The 19,541-nt window shown below is 37.7% G+C and overlaps 1 protein-coding gene across 1 annotated transcript in view; it reads right to left on the reverse strand.

Moving 5' to 3' along the window:
* Nucleotides 1-2,652: 2,652 nt before the first annotated feature.
* LOC130680328 (tigger transposable element-derived protein 1-like) overlaps nucleotides 2,653-19,541 on the reverse strand; it is a 36,359-nt gene continuing 19,470 nt past the window's right edge. The window contains exons 2-3 of the mRNA XM_057490653.1: nucleotides 5,140-5,180; nucleotides 2,653-2,972 (exon numbers count right to left, since the gene is read on the reverse strand). Coding sequence (XP_057346636.1) covers nucleotides 2,967-2,972; nucleotides 5,140-5,180 — 47 coding nt within the window. The 3' untranslated portion in view covers nucleotides 2,653-2,966. The remainder of the gene's footprint in view (nucleotides 2,973-5,139; nucleotides 5,181-19,541) is intronic.

The following is a 19,541-nucleotide window of genomic DNA, read 5'->3' on the forward strand; positions in this document are numbered from 1 at the left end:
AGACACAGACTGTTAAAACCTCTGCCTAGACATTCACGCATCTACTTCCACTCTGTGTATAGATACAATAGAGACTTGAGTATTTTTCACAAGACAGCTGTCAAAGGGAAAACGTGCAGCTTCTCCATCTTCTCTGTGTCACAATTTCCTGAGCTCCTCTTGTGTGTCTAGGCCCTTCTAGGGCTGGGAGTGAACAGTGGACAGAACAAGCACTCCTGACCGCACTCTGAGAGACACTGATTAAGGAGAACACGTAGTGCATTACGTAGTGCCCAAACGAGGCAGATAAACGGAAGATGCGAGAGGGTAACAAGGAGGAGTATCTGGGTTAAGTGGAGAGCAAGGCGCAAAGGCCCTGAGTTGGCCTATCAGGGATTCCTCCGGCCTCCGCCACCCCTTGTATCATCCCTCAATCTATAACTATTCAGGTTTTCAAACGGCTGCCTATTTTTTTGCTGCAAAAGAAAATCTTGCAATTTCTGTTTTAGATAGACACACATACACACATAAACTTACCAGAAAATTGCTTTTAGCAAAGAATTGCCATCATTTAGGCAGATGCTGATGGGAAAGTAAGATTCACTGTACATTTTCCAAAACAGCCTCTGTAATGCTACAGCTTTCGCCAAGTATTGTAATCTCTGAGTGTTCATGTATTTAACATGATTAAGCCATTGTCGATTGTCTGCCTTTCAGAAGCTTACTTTTTGTTAACAGTGAATATCACAACCATCATTGTAAAACCAATCTCCATAGAGCAAGTGAGGATAAACATGCTTAGGACTCAAAACCTGAAAATGATTTCTGTTTTGTAAAAATCCCGGTCAAGATTGATAGTCTCTATGTAAGAACTGTACCTTTGGAGTTGTAACTATTTACTGGTCTTTCCAAGTTGAACAAGGCTAATACAAAAGGATTCCTAATTACTGTGATTGGCTGACCTTTCCAGTGGGAAGTGGCTGGAAGACAACCTCCTAGCTGTCAAATTAAACCCACTCGCAGCTGCAGCTCTGTGGAACTGACACTTAACATCCCCGGGTGCTGTATTGCATCCATTCTAATCATGGGCTCCTGGGAGATCTGCATTGTTTCCTGGAAGTCCAAGTATTTTCTTCAGTTCCATTTTCTTCTATAAAATCAGACTATGCAGAACTGAGTGAATGTTACCCAAAAAAGCCCCGAACTATTCAATTTCCATGATCCTCTATGCATGATTGGGGCCAGATAAAATCTGAAATCCCAATTCTTTCTATGCTAATTTTATAATTGGAGAAACCAGCCAAGTTAAGACCTTCCTTTTACCCAATATGGGGAGAAATGCAGGAGAAATATATTGAAATTTTGAAGAATCAAACATCTCCACCTTTCAAAAGTCTACCCCACCCAATTCCACACCTCCACAGCCTGGCCTCTGCTTGATATGGGGCTTATTCCCACTCTGATGTCAACTCTTGAGTCTCTAATACTCCTTGACTTCTTTCTTTAAACCCATAGCTACAATCTACAGCACAAATTTGATATATTCTAATGATTGGGTCATTGGCTACTAGCTTCCCAAGTTTATTCTGAGGTCTTTGGTAGCAATCTCGATACTGTCCCATGTTCAGATTGACTACTTGATAGCATGATGAAAATGGTATTTCGTCAAAACAAGAGATGCATCAGTAATGAGCAAACATGTTCTGAATGAGGTATTAGTATCTCTGATACTAATATAACTAGGTGTTATAGTTCCATATAATTAAATGCAAGTTACTTATATCAGTCAGGGTTCTTATTGCAACCAATAGGGAGTAATTCGGACTCTGATCGAGTCATCACATGCCCAACAGTGCAAGAAACTCAGAAGACAAGCTTCTTTCCATTTAGGAACAGTAACTAAAATTAACCAGAGAAACAGCTATTAAAACTGTAGTGTTTTGGCTTTTTTTTTTTTTAATAATGTAAAGTAGAGAAAGAGGATGAAATGGCCAGGCTGAGAAAAACTGTATTTGAAGCAGAAAATACAGTGGTCAATATATAATACGAGGTGGTATTTTAGTGACATGTTGCTTATGGCAATGCAAACCATGAAAGACAGGACAAGTAAATGAAAACTCTCTACTATAGGCATGTCATTGCTAATAGTTAATTGTCTCTGCACTGTATTTGCCTTTGACAATGTAGAATTTAAGTCTAGGAGGTTAAGCATTTTTCTAAAGCAGAGCTACTAAACTCACTTGTAAAAATGCATTGTTTGACACTGAGATGATGTGCCATGAAATGTAACAAATTCTGTTGCCCCCACATTTGCTTTTGTCCACCTCCCCGCAATGTAGATCAGAAAAGTTACAAGGTGATATCTCCTTGCATGACTGTGACTACAGTTTTCCATGCCATTCTTGCTGAGAACCCTCAGAGCTGCCTGTCATTGGTCAAAGTATTGCAGAGACAGCTTACACATTTCCTCGAGACATTTCATTTATCAGCAGAGACACTGGTGTCAAGAGAAGGTAAATTTGCATTTGAGATTCAAGAGTCATATTCCCATTTTTTGATGCACTTGACAAATATTTATTGAATACCCACTATATGTTATAGTCCCATATAATTCAATGCAAGTTACTTATATCAGTCAGGGTTCTTACTGCAACCAACAGAGAGTAATTCAGACTTATTCAAGAGAAAAGGAAATTATTGCAACTTTATTAGGCAGGCCATGGACTCGCTGAGAGTACTGGGCAGCCTAGCTCGGAACTGAGGGAAGCCAGACAGCCAGAGTTACAGTCCAAACATACCACTGAGCCAATGCAGTGGGGACCACCGCTGCCCATATATCTCAGGAATTTGTGCCATCAAAACCAGCGACTGGGTGCTGTGCGTCCCAGCTCACTCTGCTGGTACAGACACCTCAGGAAATGGCTGATGATGCCTTTGCCAAAACCACCAAAAAAAGCTTTTTCTCCTGTTCGTGACTGCTTATGTCATTAACTCTAGAAGACAAATTAGGGGGGTGTATCTAATTAGCTGAGTCTTATCAAAACAAGTATCTGGTATTTGAAGTTTCTATTTTTGGAAAAGAGCAGTGTACCAAAACTATCCATCATTGGGACAGTCTGTCTGTAACATTTTATCATCTGATAATCCTCATGCTGTTAATAGGAAATGAGCATTTTAAAGCATAATTGTATGAGATCTGCGAAAACAATTTGGACTGACTCTTTATAATAAAGCACAGCAGTTGGATGATCATCGGTAAAACATAGTTCTTCCTACCTTTTCTGTTAATTTTTCTCTTCATTTTCTACCACCTAAGGACATTTAGGGAATGACTCTGTAAGCAGATTAAATAGTCCAATAATTTAATGCTTTAGTCAACAAACATCTAAGACTTTATTTTTTAGCCTTATGCTCATAAAAGAAAACCTGATAAAACAAATATCACAAAACTAACTAGTTGTTAAAATCATTCTGTTAAATACTGAAAATAATATCCCATTTCTGTTCCTTAATGAAGGAACCTTTCTGTAAATGAGGTTTTTTCAAATCTGTAATGATAATCAGCATCTGAAAGGTATGGTTTATAAAATAAATTTTCTCTGGACCATTCACCTGACCTGTTCTTCTTCTTTACTAAGCAGTTCATGCTATTTCTTTAACCACTTTACTAATAAAACTCACGTCATCTCTCTTGAAGCTGATGCTGTTTCTAGCAGTTTCTTCTCTGCTCACTGACTTTCATTTCCAGGCAGCCAGACATCTTTTCCCCCTTGCCTACTATCAAGTTCATTTAATATCAACCCTATTAATGGAAATTCCCACTAGTGGGAAGTTCTTTTCTCATCCTCCAAACTATTTTTTACTAATTTGATATAAATGTTAATTTAATATCATTTCACAAACTTTTCCTGTTTAATGTCAATTAAGAAGTCACTGGTTTGCTACTCAAAACAGCACTTAATGTCAATTATTGCAATCAGCCTTTCATTTGAAAACTGAATTTTTTAAGTGAAACTGATGTTAATGTGTCTAAATTTTCTCAGTTAAGCAGATTATAAAAGACAATTCTTTAAACTTTTTATCATTTTAAAGAAGTGGAAATGGCTACTGGAGTTTTCTGACTGATTAAAACTGTATATTAAGAAACTAAATAATGCAAAACTGCTAGCATTAAGTCGATGGCTCTTTAATGGATAAATCATTGTACCATATTTCTACCAAACAACATTTAGACTTTTCTCCTTTTGTCAAGATTTTCTACAAATATTTATGCTTTCCAAGACTGTTGGCAGCATACACCACTTAGTTGATAAGGAAGTTTAAGCAGCATGTTTCACTTTTAATCATGCAAACTATTCATGAAAATGTTCATTTGCATCAAGTGAAAAAATAAATCACAATGTCTCACAAGGAGATGAACTAGTGGGAGAAATACCACACCTATATCATGGCAAATGTATGAAAATTAGAATGAAAAAAATACGTGGAATATTACCATGCCAAGAACAGAATATTTTTTCTCAATGACCTACATAAAAGTAAATATTGTGATTATTTTTAAAGTTTTTTAGTATAATACATTTACATCATTGTTCCTTAAAGAAGTAAATATGTCACATAGAAATAAAGATTACCCCTTTGTCATACATTAAATTCTGACCTCTAATCCAATGATATACACCAAATTATATGGTCTGTAATAGTATCTTACCTTTTTAAATTTGGTTATTATGTTATAGCTTCAAAATTTAATCATGTCAAAATGGCTTTTGGCCAGGCATTACATTTAGTCATTGCTCTCAAGTTTTCATCAACTATTCCTAATCCTCTCAAATTTTATTGGAAAAGACCAGAGTTTCTCAAAACTGTACACAAATATCATATAATATAATATTAATCAAAAGCCATGCAGAAAACCTGTGATTTTAGTGGAAGAGTCTTGACAAATGTCAGGATAGTGTCAAAACTATTGATGCCAAGCCATCCTTGGGGTTTGTGTTATCCAATTAATGTCTTCCAAATGGCCCCAATATCTTTCTTGGTAAAAAGGAATTGTCTTAAGTCATAACAGCAAAGAATGTTTTCAGTTTAACAGTAAATGCTCCTTTTAAAAAATGATATCTTAGACATTCACTAAACTTTGCTGGTTGCTGAACCCACCTGAGGTCTCTCTGCCATAACTGCTCCCATTCCTCCATGATCTGAGAGGGAAAAAAGAAGATGGAGAAAAATATGAAGAAAAGCTGGAAAGATATCTGGGCCTGCCCATTTTTTTTATCTTCCTGCACCTTTATGACACTAATAACATACTTAATATTAAGAAGTACACATATATAGAATGATAGATAGTGCCAAATTCTTACACAAGAAATTAAAAACCTGTGTCAGTTTACAACACAAATATCCAAGGACACTTAAATATTTTATATATTAAAAAATTGCACGATTCTGATATGCATCCATTATTTCATCCACTCAGCACAACATATTTACTTGGCAAATACACTTTCCCAAGTTCAAAATGTCCATTCAATGTCATCGGATTCTTCTGGTGATTCATTATGTGACTTAGGAACAGAGTTAGATTAGGAAGCAGAAAAATAAAACTTCAGTGTGCGTCTAATTATCCAATTTGGCCTTGCACAATTTACTTCATCTTCTGGGACACTGCATCCCTGTCTGTAAAATGGAGAATTACACAATCTCTAAAATCTTCTCAGGGCCATCTTTGAAGATTCTACATGACTCTCTATTCAACTTGACCAATTCAAACTATTTCCTAGACGTTTATGTACGTAACTCAGGAATGCAGTTTTCATTAAAGTCCTGTCATTTATTATCTGACCTTGAGGATTCAAATGAAAAAGATAAAATAGGTGACAGCCTATGTACCAGTGATTTTCCTTCAAAATGTTGCTCTGCTTTTGCTCTCATGGGAACACACCCAGTGCCAGGGCTCAGACAGTGAGAATGTTGTAGCTGAACGTGCACGCAAGAAGAGCTTGTTACCGATCAACCTGTTGCAGCTAGAGGCTAATTTTGATTACTACTTTTCCACTCTAAGTAACGTGAAAGAGTTCAGCCAAACAGTTCAACTCCCCTTTTCTATGACTGGGACTTAGGAGGCTATAAGCCATAGAGATCAATGAATCTCCTAAGTTTGATACAGTAGCATTGGATCAGAGAAGAGCAGTAGTCGCCTTTCTCTAGTGCATGGAAATTGGGGCCAATGAGTAGCTATAGGGAGTTGAGTGGGGAGAGGGATAATGAAAAATTCAAGTTCTAATCAAACTGAGTCAGGTGTGGTTGACATTTCTGGCTAGTTTCTAGGAGAAACATTACTCCCTTATCTACCCTAATACTTCCCTCCTGAAGGGATGAATTCCAGAACCTGGAAAGTGTTACCGTGTACAGCCAGGAGTGGGAGTTTAGACATTGCATCCTCTTATTTATTGTCCCTTCTGCCCACATACCAATAGCAAGGCCTTTATTCCTATTTAAGTTTCTAAGATTAAAAAATGATTATATTGGTCAATGTACTCTAGTAACTAAGGAGAACTAGTAAAGCCTTTTTGCCAATTACTAGAAGCCATTCCTTAATAGTTATCAAATAGACTAGGATGCTTCCATTTATATTATCTATATAGTTTAGTATCATTAGTTAGTGTTCTTGGTGTGATTTTATGCAGTTATTTTGAGCAGATAACAATGCTATGAACTTATTCTTTCTGAAAATCCCAGCTCAATATTAAATAGCTGAGTACAAAGAGGAATAATTTGTTTTCATTAGATGGACCCAAGTTAATAAAACAGCTAAAATTAGAAGAACTTCATAAAATTCTCTTGGGATATTCTCTGGACTAGCTAATTTTCCCATTGGTAATTTTTAAATAACCTTTATGATCATGTAGGAGATCTATTATTAAAATATCAAACTCTCTTGATTCATACTTCCAAGTTTAGTTCACATAAAAAGGTTTAATTTCTGCTGAGCCCAGACAATATAAGAATACCTCTTTGTGAAAAATGAGTAAGTCAAAGTCAAAGAATGTCTAGGTGCAAAACACCCCGGTGATCTTGGCTCTAGTGTTTGCCAATATTGTGATACTGGGTTAAGGCACTAAAGGTCACTGAACCTCGGTTTCCTCACCTCTAACATGGGGATTACTCTGCCTTATCGCAGAGACTGCCCTGGACATGACTAAGTGGAATGCCTGACCCAGAAATGCCACATATTTACTCAATAAATGATTGTTTCCCTTGGTCTTTTTCACTCATCTCTTCCCACCTCACCTATCAAAACAGTGGTTAAGGGTTATTCATGATTGATTTATTAATAGCACTTGAATACTTTACCACTGTAAAAATAACTAACAATACAGAAGTACATAGAGTAAGGTATCTTTCCTACCCTATTCTCAATCTCCAAAGACATCACCACTCCAGAAGTAACCATATTTAGCATTGTGAAATTTATTTTCTGACTTTTTCCTAGGTATGTGATACATACTATATGTCTGGTCTTCCATACATGGAATTTTACTGTGCATTATTTTCTGCCACTTGATTTTAATTTAGCAGTATGGTTTGAAGATATTTCAGAATTAATGAATAAAGACCTACTCCAACATAGTACATAGTATCTGGGTTCTTGATGTTCCCATAATTCATTTAGCCATTACCCTATTAATAAAGATTTCATTATTCCCAATGATCCACTGTTACAAATGAACAATGTTACACTAAACACCTGTGTACACCTCTGTGCTCATAATTGAGTGCTGCCTTAGAATAGAAATTTAGAAGTGGACCTTTGGTTTTTGCAGTATTTCTATAAATTCTGGTAAGTAATACCTAAGAAATGTTAGACACATTTATCCTCCATCTACTATCACATGTCCCCTCACATTCCATTGATCTATGCAAGTCATAAAGGGCTGAGAAAATAATACTCTTTTTTATAGGGAAATTAGACACTTGGGAATCATATAATGTGGCAGAAATAGCAAGATTCTGAATGACATTGAACTTCAAAAATAAATCAAATAGTTCTTTGGTATCTAAGTTTTTAAAAGGGGTATGGTTAGGAAGAAATTAATCAGGCTTCCTAGCTATACTCAATGCCAGTGGTCATAGAAAAAGTATGTACCTCCAGAATATTAAGTCAAGGTATTATCCAGATTGTCCATTGGTAGCAGGCATAATTTTATCCCTTTTATGTCCCTACTCTCTCACCTCCTGCCATATTGCCAAGTAGAAAGACGGGAATACTGTTTTCTCTAATCCTAGCCAGCAAAGTTCCAGATTGGGTCCTGCCAATGAAAGGAACTTGCACAGGATTTAGAAGGCAGAAAAGATACAGAAGGACCATGGCTTGGTGTTAGCAACAGTCAAGGACTGTAAGCTTTGGCACATAGTAGCCTCCAGGCATCCTCCTGGAAATCCCCCGTTTGGGGCCGGTGGCCACTGAGGTCATCAGTGATGGGTTCCTGAGATTTTTGTCCTTCCTGATTTCCTGAATGTCAGTTTTTCTGACTGGCACTTCTCCAGCCTGCCTCACAATTTAGTAAATAAACCTCTCACTCCACCCATCAAACCCCACCCTTCTCGAAGGACCTGGACTGGTCATCCATTCCCCTGATGGACTTTGACTGAATGTGTATAAAATAGGCATTCCAAAATGGAGTGGATCCAAAAATTCAGTAGATAACCATTCACAAGGCAGTCATTAAAAAAATACTTAAATATAAAATAGTTTTTTTTTTTAACTTAAGTTTAGAGAAATTGATACATAAAAATGGGGAAATACAGAATTAAGACTTTAAGATGGGGAAATATGATTATAGAATATAATATACATATTATGAAACTTGACATTATACTATTCAGAACCATCAAAAACCAGAAAGTAAGGTGGGAGGAGGGAGTTTTAATGTGCTAATGTCCACATGTCAGCATCTTTAATAGTAGATCATAGATAAATACTGTTTAACATTTAAGAATTTGACTTTTGAATGGAACTCCAACCTTCAGGTTTTTCAGAATCTTTTTTTCTTGAAATGAAACATACTTGTGATTCAGCAATTAATTTACATTTATTATTTTCATGTTTTTCATTAAATCTCATGAAGGGATTTTAAAATTAACATAGTATACAGTTTTCATAAAATTCTCTCCATTTAATATCCTCTTATTTATGGATATCCATGCTCATCAAATTACTCCATTGGTAATATGGAGTGGTTGTCTTTTGGTTGATTTAAAATTTCACTTTATATAATTTTCTCTGTTTAATTCTTAATAATGTCATTTAATAAAGTCATTATTCTTGTATAAAAATAGAAAATAATAGATTCAGCCTTAATTCACTCCTGCCAAGTACAGCATATATTGCTTCAGATTTGTCAACAATCCTTTTTTTTTTTTAAGTAACAGGAGTAACATTATTCACTTCTATAAAATTGCTTAGTTGCATTTGGATTTGCACTATTTTTCTTCTCCTTCTTCTTCTTTTGGATGTAATGTAGTACATTTAACTAAGGGACTCCAGAAAGTTTTGAGGAAAAATAAATGACTTTGAGAAAAAAGCTAAACCAATAACAGAGCACACCAATCCCAGATAAAGAGTTATTTCTAATTATTAACTATGCATTAGTTATAGTTATTAATTTATTACTAAATAGTTTTCAAATAAATTCATAAATGCTGATAGAGTTAAAAACAAAAGCAATAAAAAATTTAAATAATTATCTTGATTAAAAAATAGAGTGTTAAAATCCAGTTTGAAAACCAAAAAGTAGTGATCTGGGAAAAGATTATTTGCAGCTCTAAATAAAAGGTTATTAAATCTTAGACTATTGACTTCCTTCCTCAAGTCTAACATCTTTAACCAAAAACAAACAAAAACAAAATAAACACCTTTTCATATTAAGCAACTCCAAATTCTGAAAATCAAAACACACACAAAAGTATATTCTATCTTGCGTGTTTTTTCCATGACATTTATCCTGGTGTATCTTGTCAAAAAACATTTATAAGGCATAGTGAGTCACTACATACATTGATCTCCCAGGCGCGTATTACCTGGGAGTCACAATGATGAATATATATTACACTTTAAGTTGCTGATTCAATCCTATAAGAAAAAAAATTGGACATTGTTAAGCTCTGAATACAGATACTATAATGTATTGGAAATTAGCATACAGGTCTCCCACTCCCCAAAACCCTCTCCAAATAACATGGATAGAAAAGATTCTTATTTGGTTCCATTCAACTCCACTATCACTACTGACAGATCAGACATGGGGGGCCTGCCTGTGAGATTGTTTAGCACAAGAATTCCATTCCTGGGGAAAATCTAAATTATAGCCTGATTCATTCACAATTTCATTAATTTTTGAGCTCCCACTAAGTGCCAATGCTCTGCAAGGAGCTGGTGACACAATGCTTACCTCAGACAGAAGATCTCCCCTCATGAATCTTACAGTTCAGTGAGAGAAATAGATTATAGTCAAAGTACCCTATGCATACGTCAAATTCTGTCCTTGTCACAAAAGATTATGAGGAAGACAGTCACAGTGAAAGGGAGGGCGGGTCAAATGTGGCTTCTTAAAGAAAGTGACATTTGAGCTGATATCTCTGAAGGAGGAGAAGCTGTTAAGCAGGTGAAATCGTAGGGGTATAGATACTAGTCAAAACCAAGAATGTGGCTGAATGAAATCGCCTAGGGGACAGTATAGCAGAAAATGAGAAGGAATGCCACATGATATCCATGAAACCACAACTTTCAATGACCAGGAAGATTTTGAATCTGAAAATGAGTCCACAAAGCAGCAGCCAGTGATGTAGCTGGAAACGCAGGGAAATGCCTGAATCTGTCATTGCCTTTGTCTTGGGGAGAATGGATAGCTGTTAGAAGACTCAGAGGCCAAAATACACAATTAAGTAAATATTCTCCCAGGCGGAACAACCGTGCAGGAGCACAAGCTGCAAAACCAGAGAAGCTTTTGTTGCAAATAACAAAAACAAAGATAAAGTCACCAAAAGATCAGGGCAACACATGTTTGCTCCTGAGGAGTCAATAGCATTATACGTTTGATGGGGATTTAACGTTTTTAACCCATGTTCTATTTCTTGAACAGCATTGCAGTCTCAAAACACCTAGGGCATAACAATGGAAGTTACTTGTTTTCCTTAACTTTCCTGTGTATCCTTACATAATTACCTTTCAGTTAAGGTAATGCAATCTTATCTATTTTCTAGCAACATGAAAGGGCCTAACTAGAATTTCTAGAAAGTATAGGCTATATAGAATCAAGTGCTGGGTCATTGTGGTACATAACTACAGAAAATTAGTCTTGCTTTTAAGTCTATTGTCTAGTTGAGTTCACACACACACACACACACACTTATCCAGAACTATAAAAGAAACTTTTAAGAGTGTATAATCTTAATGCGGAATAGACTGCAAGGGTAATGTATTACATCAGATGGCCTCAAAAGATGGTCACAAAAATGGGCCATAACTTCAAGTGTGGGTTAGATATTCAGAGGTGGAGTGGGGAGGTAAATAGAGTGGGACTTCATTTATTTTGTGGTATTCATGATAGGACAGTACATTGGTCCCTAAAATGCTGTTCATTAAAATACTGTTAGCAACGTTGGACCATATCAATCTCACAAAGATATCATGAAACAAAACTTACAGTGATGCCATGGAAAAATTTCTTTCTTCATGTCTTCAGGGTTCTGAACTCAATATGAACCAACACTACACAAAGGTAAATGATCCGAAATATTCACATATGTTTTTAATGCAAGACCAACCCTACCATCTATCTTTCTCACTTGAAAATGATTTTATCAGCAAAAAGTAGGAGAGCTGAACTTTTGATGCTTTTGATATATTCATGTTTCTCCTTTACACAGTTTACCATTACCCCTATTTTTGAACATCAGAGATTTGTGAACATAGACAATCATAGGGCCAGCTAGTTAGGGATCTTTGAAGTCAACTAGTCCAACCCCCAACCCATTTCTTTTGACCACATAGGGTTGAAAGAACTTGTAGAACCACAAGGGATGTACAGTCCAAGGAGTGGAATTTACAAATAGATGTCAGTGCTTACCTAATATACTTGGAGGACATTATCTTCTCTGACTCATCATGTATCATCAATGCGTCCCATACTCCTAGATCATTTTCACCTACATACAAATGTACTGTAACATCTCACATCTTAAAATAACCCTACCCAGACCCTTCTCCAGGGGCTGACCCATTTTTCTATTTCTCTTGGCAGTAAAGCTCCTACAAGACATTTTCTGGTTCCTTTCCTTCTGTTGAGTCTTAAATGCACTCATGTCAGGCTTTCATCCTCATCAGTCCACTAATCTTACTCTTGTCAAGATCACTAGTGACTTTCTTAGAGACCAACCAAATAATCATTTCTTTGTTCTACTGTCTCTTTCAGCAGCATTGACATAAAGCATTACCTCTTCCGTGAAACATTGCCATTTGGCTTCTGGGACAGGTCTTTCTTTGATGATCTTCCTTGTCTCACCAGCCATCTTTCTCAGTTTTCTTTGTTGCTACTTTCCAAACACATTTGACCCATCCTCCCTTTCACTATGACTGTCTTCCTTGTAATCTTTTGTGACAAGGACAGAGTAACTAGGTTCAGCATTCAGAATTCTCCTCTGTCTACATCCACTTCTTGGGTGAGCTCATCCAGTCTCTTGGATTTAAGTACTATCTATGTTTGGATGACTTTAAATTTGTGTCTCCAGCCTGGACCTCCTCCCTAAATTCCCAGCTCATATATCCAGTTCTCCACTTGGCATCTCCACTTGGCTGTCACATAGGCATCTCAAACCTAAGACCACTGTCATGCTCTTACCCCAACACTTCCTCCTCTATAATCTTGCCTCTCTGAAAGTCATCCTCATCTCTATAAATGGCAATTGCATTTTTCCAGTTTTGCCAAGCAAAAACCTTGGAGTCGTCTTTCTCTCAACACTGCCTCAGTCTGACAGTAAATTCTTCAGACTCCTTCAAAATGTATCTAAAGTTCGACAACTTCTTGCCTCCTCCCTTGTCAGTATCGTGGTCCAAGCCACAATCATCTCTTCTCTAGATGATTTATGGGGTCCCCTAACCCTCCTTCCCCTTCTTCCCTTCCTGCTGTTCTGCACACAGTGTGGCCATGCTCTAAAACTTTTCATCAGGCCATAACACTCTTCTGTTGATAGAGCTCAAAGTACTCACAATGGCCTTCAAAGTGCTACATGATCTACCCCAGGCACACCCACAGGGGATCTCATACCCACCACCACCTTCTCCCCTAATCCATCCACTGCCTTCTCTTGTCTTCTGAGCACTCACCCCAGGGCCTTTATGCTTGCCATTGTCTCTGTTTGCAGGGCTCTTCCTCCATATGTCCACATGGCCTATCCCCCCACTCCCTTCAGATCTCTGCTTGAATGTCCCCTTGTGAGACCTTTCCTGAGCTCCCTATACAAAACAGTGTGCCCTTCTCTACCCCATTTTCCACCCCAGAACTATCCATCATGAGGTGTATATTTAACTATGTGTTTGCTTATCTGTCTTCTCCCACTAGAATATAAGCTCTATGAGGACATGGACTTTGTTATGTTAATTCCTAGATCCCGGGGCCTAGAACTGTGCCTGGTACATAGTAAGTATCCAGTGTATATTTATTGAATGGATGGATTGATGAATTTGGCAGCTAAACATACAAAATAATGTGTCCCTCCCCTCTCTCCAGCTGTGCTATGGTTTGCTGGTGGCTTAGGATAAATTGCCCTCATCTGACTGTGGTATTTCTCTGGGGTGTCTTCCTCTAGGCCTTAGCTCAGTCACATTATAACAAAATATTTTGGAACCTCTCACTTTTTAAACTGGGCTTTGTTTCACTCTTGATCATACTGGTTGTTATTTCTTTCACTAAACATGATGAAAACAAATGTATTTTACAGTATTTATCAGCAAAGTGCGTATAAATGGGTTTGGTTTAAGTGAGAAGAAAAGAATATGTATGTGTGTTACATGTTTCTCGTTTTCTTCAGAAAGTTTAGCTATCTGACCTTGACGAATCCTGATGTCTGAGACAATTCAAAAAGAAAATATTCTGATTTACGTTGCATGCATTTTTCAGTTTTTTATTTCTTAAGCAGCAAGTTATAAAACAATGGTCTTTTCAGATGCTGTACTTACCCCCCAAATGAGCAGAAAAAGCATCACCGAACTGTCAGAGTGTGAGGTAGTATTGCTTCAGATATTATTTTACTAGATCTATTTTTTGAAGTAAGAATATGGGGCACCCATGTCTCCTGTTGCTTTGGCATCACAGAACTAGGCTGATGGAAGTTCAACCTATTTGCAATTTATAATGAAATGTAATTGTGACTTTCAATTTTCTACTGGCAAGTAGTAATCTTACCACTGACATCAGTGGAGGGAAAAAACCCAGCATCTCTGCTTGGCAGGAAACATTTATGGCTGTATAGAATGCAGATAAGTTTGTTCGAGAATATAGACAGCTTTCTAGACAATCACTAGAGATAGGACCTTAATTTAACCCCAAGCCTGAAGTATTTCCTCTGGGATGTGGATGACTGATAACATGGCGGAGGGCAGAGAAAGTATAGATTTACTAAAAAATGGATGTTGCAAGCAGGGGGTGTTACATTTCTTTCTCTAAATCATTGTTTAAAAGGACAAGCTTAGATTCCTGCTTCAGGATGAAACCCTAAGTGTTGGGAGAGAGAAAATTTTTTAATCACAAGTGCTTAGCATTTTCAACATTTCATTTCAAAACCTAAGCGATGCACTTACCCCAGCTCATCTTGCAATAAGATGGCTTTTAATATCCTCTGCCCAGGCAGGACACCTTGGTGATTTCTAATTTAAAGAAAATGAGTCCTTTACCAACATCTTGATAATCTTTCCCGTGGGGTCCACAGGAAAAAGTCACTTGTTCCTGGTGCTAATGAGTCCCACATAATAACCAGCCCCTTTAAATGGTGGAGTAAACAGAGCTTTATTAACAAAGATTATGTATTATGTGTTTCTATATCACAATCTTAAAGAATAACCTTTTAACAAAGTGAATAAATAAGCTGTAATAGGTTTGTTGACCTTTACTAAGCAAAATATCAAGAACTTCTACAAAGGCAGAGGTTAAGTAACTCCTTTATTTACTAATGATGAAGTTGATTGTGTGAAACCTAATTCTCCCAGGTTGGAAAAAGTGTTTTTCTTTTAACTCACTCTTGGTCCTCACAGTGATGCTTTCTTTTTAGTACTGTAATTCTTCGAGTGAAGCTTACTCTCATCTTTAGTTTTTGGTAATTCACAAGTACAAGCTAAGTACCAGATATTCTCCATCTCAAATGGCTAGCTAAGAACAGTGAAGGAACTATTCTCTACTAGGGCTGCTCAGAGACGAAGGTTTCAATATCCATTCATAGCAAATATTCCTTATCCTTTTCATCAGGTTGAACTAACCAAATGACACAATTCCGCAGCTAATTATAAAAGAGCTTGCATTATAGAAGAATTAAAACAGTAAATGAATCACCTGGAGAGCTGCCACAGTTTTGTTTTGTAAAATTCTATACACTGTACATGTGAATTTTAATATATAATTTTAATTACACTATTCTTCCTAACAGACTCTTCTCATTAGACTGTGTGTATGTGTGTGTGTGTGTATGTGTATGTGTGTGTTTCTTTTATCTTGATTACAAAGTCAAACCATTTGTGCTGAAATTAAAAATATCTGCATGTTTATAGAAAAAAACAGAGGGCTGTGTTTTGATCAGGCCTCCAGAGGAGGAGGGCAAAATGTAACCCTGTAAGAAAGGAAGGTTGCCTGCTCTTCGTATCAGACACTGGCTACCGAAATCCTAAGAGGGTTTGTTACATGAGCCAGTGGGCTGAGGCGACCTTTAACACACAGGAAACTGGAGTTAATTAAACCATTCCTGGGACCCTATCTGTCATCCTAGCTTCGTACTCTATCCCAAGTCCATTTACATTTTAGAATTGAAAAGAGGTTCTCAGGACTGTTGATAAACTGTGTTTACTGTCTCTATTGATTTGCTACTTTTGCATAACCTTTATGTTTTAATTATAGTATTTCTTGAAGGCTCTTCTGTAGCAGTCGCTATCTGATTAGACTTTCCTGGCAATTACTAAACTCTAGGAGTACACCTTTTAATGGATTAATCTGCTTCCAAGTTATTAGATGACTGTAGGAGTGAAACAGCTAAGAAAAAATTATGTTTATTCCTGAGAGGCTATTTTCAAGCCACAGTTGGGCTTACTGTGGGGGAGATATACTCAGATTATTTGCTTGCTTTTTTCAGTGGGGATTGTTTTACATACAGTATGTCAGAAGGAAGATGCACCAGGTGATTATCCATCAGGTAATTAAAATACAAATGTAACAGCCAGTGAGCTTGCATTGTGTGAAAGAACTGGAGCCAGATCTTTTTGTAATACAAATATTTCTACTGAATGAAATTCTTATTGTAATATAATTGAACATTGCACAATGTGTTTTTATTATTCATTCTACATAAAATTTATTGAACATCTCCAGTGTATCAGGCACTGTACTAAGAGCCAATTACACAGAGATCCTGAGATAATATTAGACCACTTACACAAGACAGAGAGGCACAGAGAGGTTAAGTAATTTGCCTCAGGTCACATAACCTGCACGTGGATTTCCAACATTGGTTATATATGATTCCAGAACTCTGTAGCTTAGCAACTAGGCAATACACTAGGGGTTATATTTCAAAAAAATATTTCCTCAATCCCACTAAAACAAGAACGATCAGGCCATGTGATGCTTTTAACATTTAAATATCCAAATACTGGCCTAGAGGTTTAATTTGAAGATCTCATTGTGACAACTGTTTGAAAATTAAAATGAATGCCAACCCAATTATAAATGCAAAAAGTTTACATGCACATATCCTATTTCAAGGACCTTAACCATTCTGCATGGATTTCTATCAGCAGACTGAACCAGGAAAACAGATGAAGCATCAAATTACTTATATCTTGTTCTAAAACACACAAAACCATTAATTCACCGATTTACTACTGATGCCTTAAAGATCAACATTAATGTTAGGAAACATAGTATTTGTCCACACAGGATTTGTTGTTAAAAGGAACCTGGTAACATTTTCCACAAACACTCTAAAGACAATCCCGAGCTGAATCTTCCTTTATTCATTTTAGGTGTGAGTGAAGGGGGAAAGGAGATCCCTCATCTTTCAGGCATGACTAGGGGAGTAAGCGCCACTGAGGTTCTGCTCCCATATAGGCTTACACACACCTCAAGCTCAGTATGTCCTAGAGGCCTCTGCTCACCGTCTCCCCTACCCCTCCAGCCACCTGATATTTAGTAAGCAAAGCAGAATGGCATAGGAGTTCTGGGCACAGACTGAGACCAGGGTGCCTGGCCTCTCAAAGGCGCTCCCTTGCATCAGCTGCATGACCTTGGGCAAATTAGCCACCGTAGGCTTAGTTTCTCCCCTGGTAAAATGGGGATATACTAAAGATAATTTATGGTTAGGATTAAATGAATTTCTGTAGGTCAAGAACTCAGAAGCGTGGCCTATGCATAGTAAGCAAGATAGAAGTGTCCCTCTTTTTATACTTGGCAGCAGCTGTAATAGTAATAGAGCAGTGTCCTGGGGGCACTGTGTCAGGCCCTTAGATAACACTCCATCCAAACAGTCGTACAACTTTGCTCTACTTAGTGATTTGCAGAACTAACTAGCAACAGCAGAAATACATGGCCCTTGAGCACACACACACACACCCTATGTCATCTTTTCTGTCATTTTCCCAAGCGATACTCAGACTCCAAGGGGAATGTGGCTGAAAATGGTCCTGGCTGAAACACTGCCCTAGAGCAGCCCACCTCCCGGCGCCCCCGGGGTCACTTTGGCTGTGATGTGCGCGTGCTCCCCGTGCAGTCAGCACCATGGCAGCTGCAGCCTTGCTGGCCACATGTGAGCCAGCTGCCCAGGCCCTTTCAGGCAACGTCACACTTCAGCTGGGCACTTTTGCCGGGTCCGTACTCTTCTCCCTGGAAAACACCTGTCTTTTTTCCATGCCCTGGACTGCAGGCACAAAAACAGGAATCATTTACCCAGCCCTTGATATGGTACTGGCTTGCCCAAGAAAAAAAAAAAAAGACACCCATTTTTTAATCAAACAATCTCATTCTATTCCAGTAGTAGTGGCAAGGAGAAAATAATGTAGAATTATTAATAACAACAGGAAAAAAATGTTTAGAAAAGTGACAATATAAAGGAAAAGGCCTTTTGAGCTAGGGGCAGCAAATTATGGAAAGGGAAATACATGGGGGGAAATAATGGTAGATGAATGTTGGTTTTTAGCAAGATTTGTTACCTAGACTTCTCTGGGCTGATAAAGGTCTAAAATCATCTCCAGTGATTAGCTTCTGTCCTGGTGGTGAGGGATGGGGCACAGGATGGGGGTGCAGGGGGAACACCTTTACAAATTTATGTGTTGCTTTTAGGCAAATAGGGAGAGGGCAAAGAGGTTTTCTTGCATCTGCTGCTTCGCAACTGCCTTCTGCTCAAAATAATCTTGATGTAGAAGTGGCATACTGGGGGGCTATGTCCCCAAATCCTTATGTCCAAGTGGCATGTTCTGCTCTTTTTGTAGACACTTTCTGCTTCATCCAGCAAAAGCAATCATTATCTTTCTCCATCCCTGCAGCAGCCATTCGATGAATAGGAGAAAGGTTGGACTATAGCGCTTCAACGCCAGCCCCGCATACCTATGAATTCAGCAGTGCGCTTCCTCAGCCCCCAGCCTCCCTCAGGAATTCCAAAAGAAGGCCCAGTTCCCTCTCTTCCTGACCTGCCTGTGGCCCAAAATCCTCCTCCTTGGAACTTAATACTCAACTTCACCCCTGGGAGTTGCTACCTCCTGCAGAATATAGGCCACCCTACCCACTTCCCCCTGTGTTCAGTCCCATACTACACACTACTGGCTGTGACACAATCCAGTGTCACCTGTTTTGTGTGTGTTACTATGGTTTCACAAGATGAGTGAGGTGGCAGATGGAAAATGCTTTTTATCTCATACTTTAATAGTTGTACACTTGTTTTAATACATGTAGAAACAGAACAGCACATCAAAACTATAACTTCATAGATATTTTTTGCTTAGAACAAGCCTAAGAAAACAAAACTGTTATGTTTTGTTTTCTTTTATAAAGAAAAATAAATATGTACAGGTGATATGAAGATAGTACACACAGTAAGGGTGTTTGAGGCTGTTGCCCTATCCTGACTGCATGATGGACTCAAGATTATGGCTGAGAATCAATAGTTTTCTGCCTGTTTTATAATTGAAGAAAATAATGAAGGAAGGGAAGACGCAGTGTCGACTATTGCTCAAATGTGAACATTACATATTAGCTATTTCATTAGAAAGTTTCATGAACACTAGTGAAATGACACAAATAGATGGCTAA

This window comes from Manis pentadactyla, chromosome 13, assembly GCF_030020395.1.
Source record: "Manis pentadactyla isolate mManPen7 chromosome 13, mManPen7.hap1, whole genome shotgun sequence".
NCBI lineage: Eukaryota > Metazoa > Chordata > Mammalia > Pholidota > Manidae > Manis > Manis pentadactyla.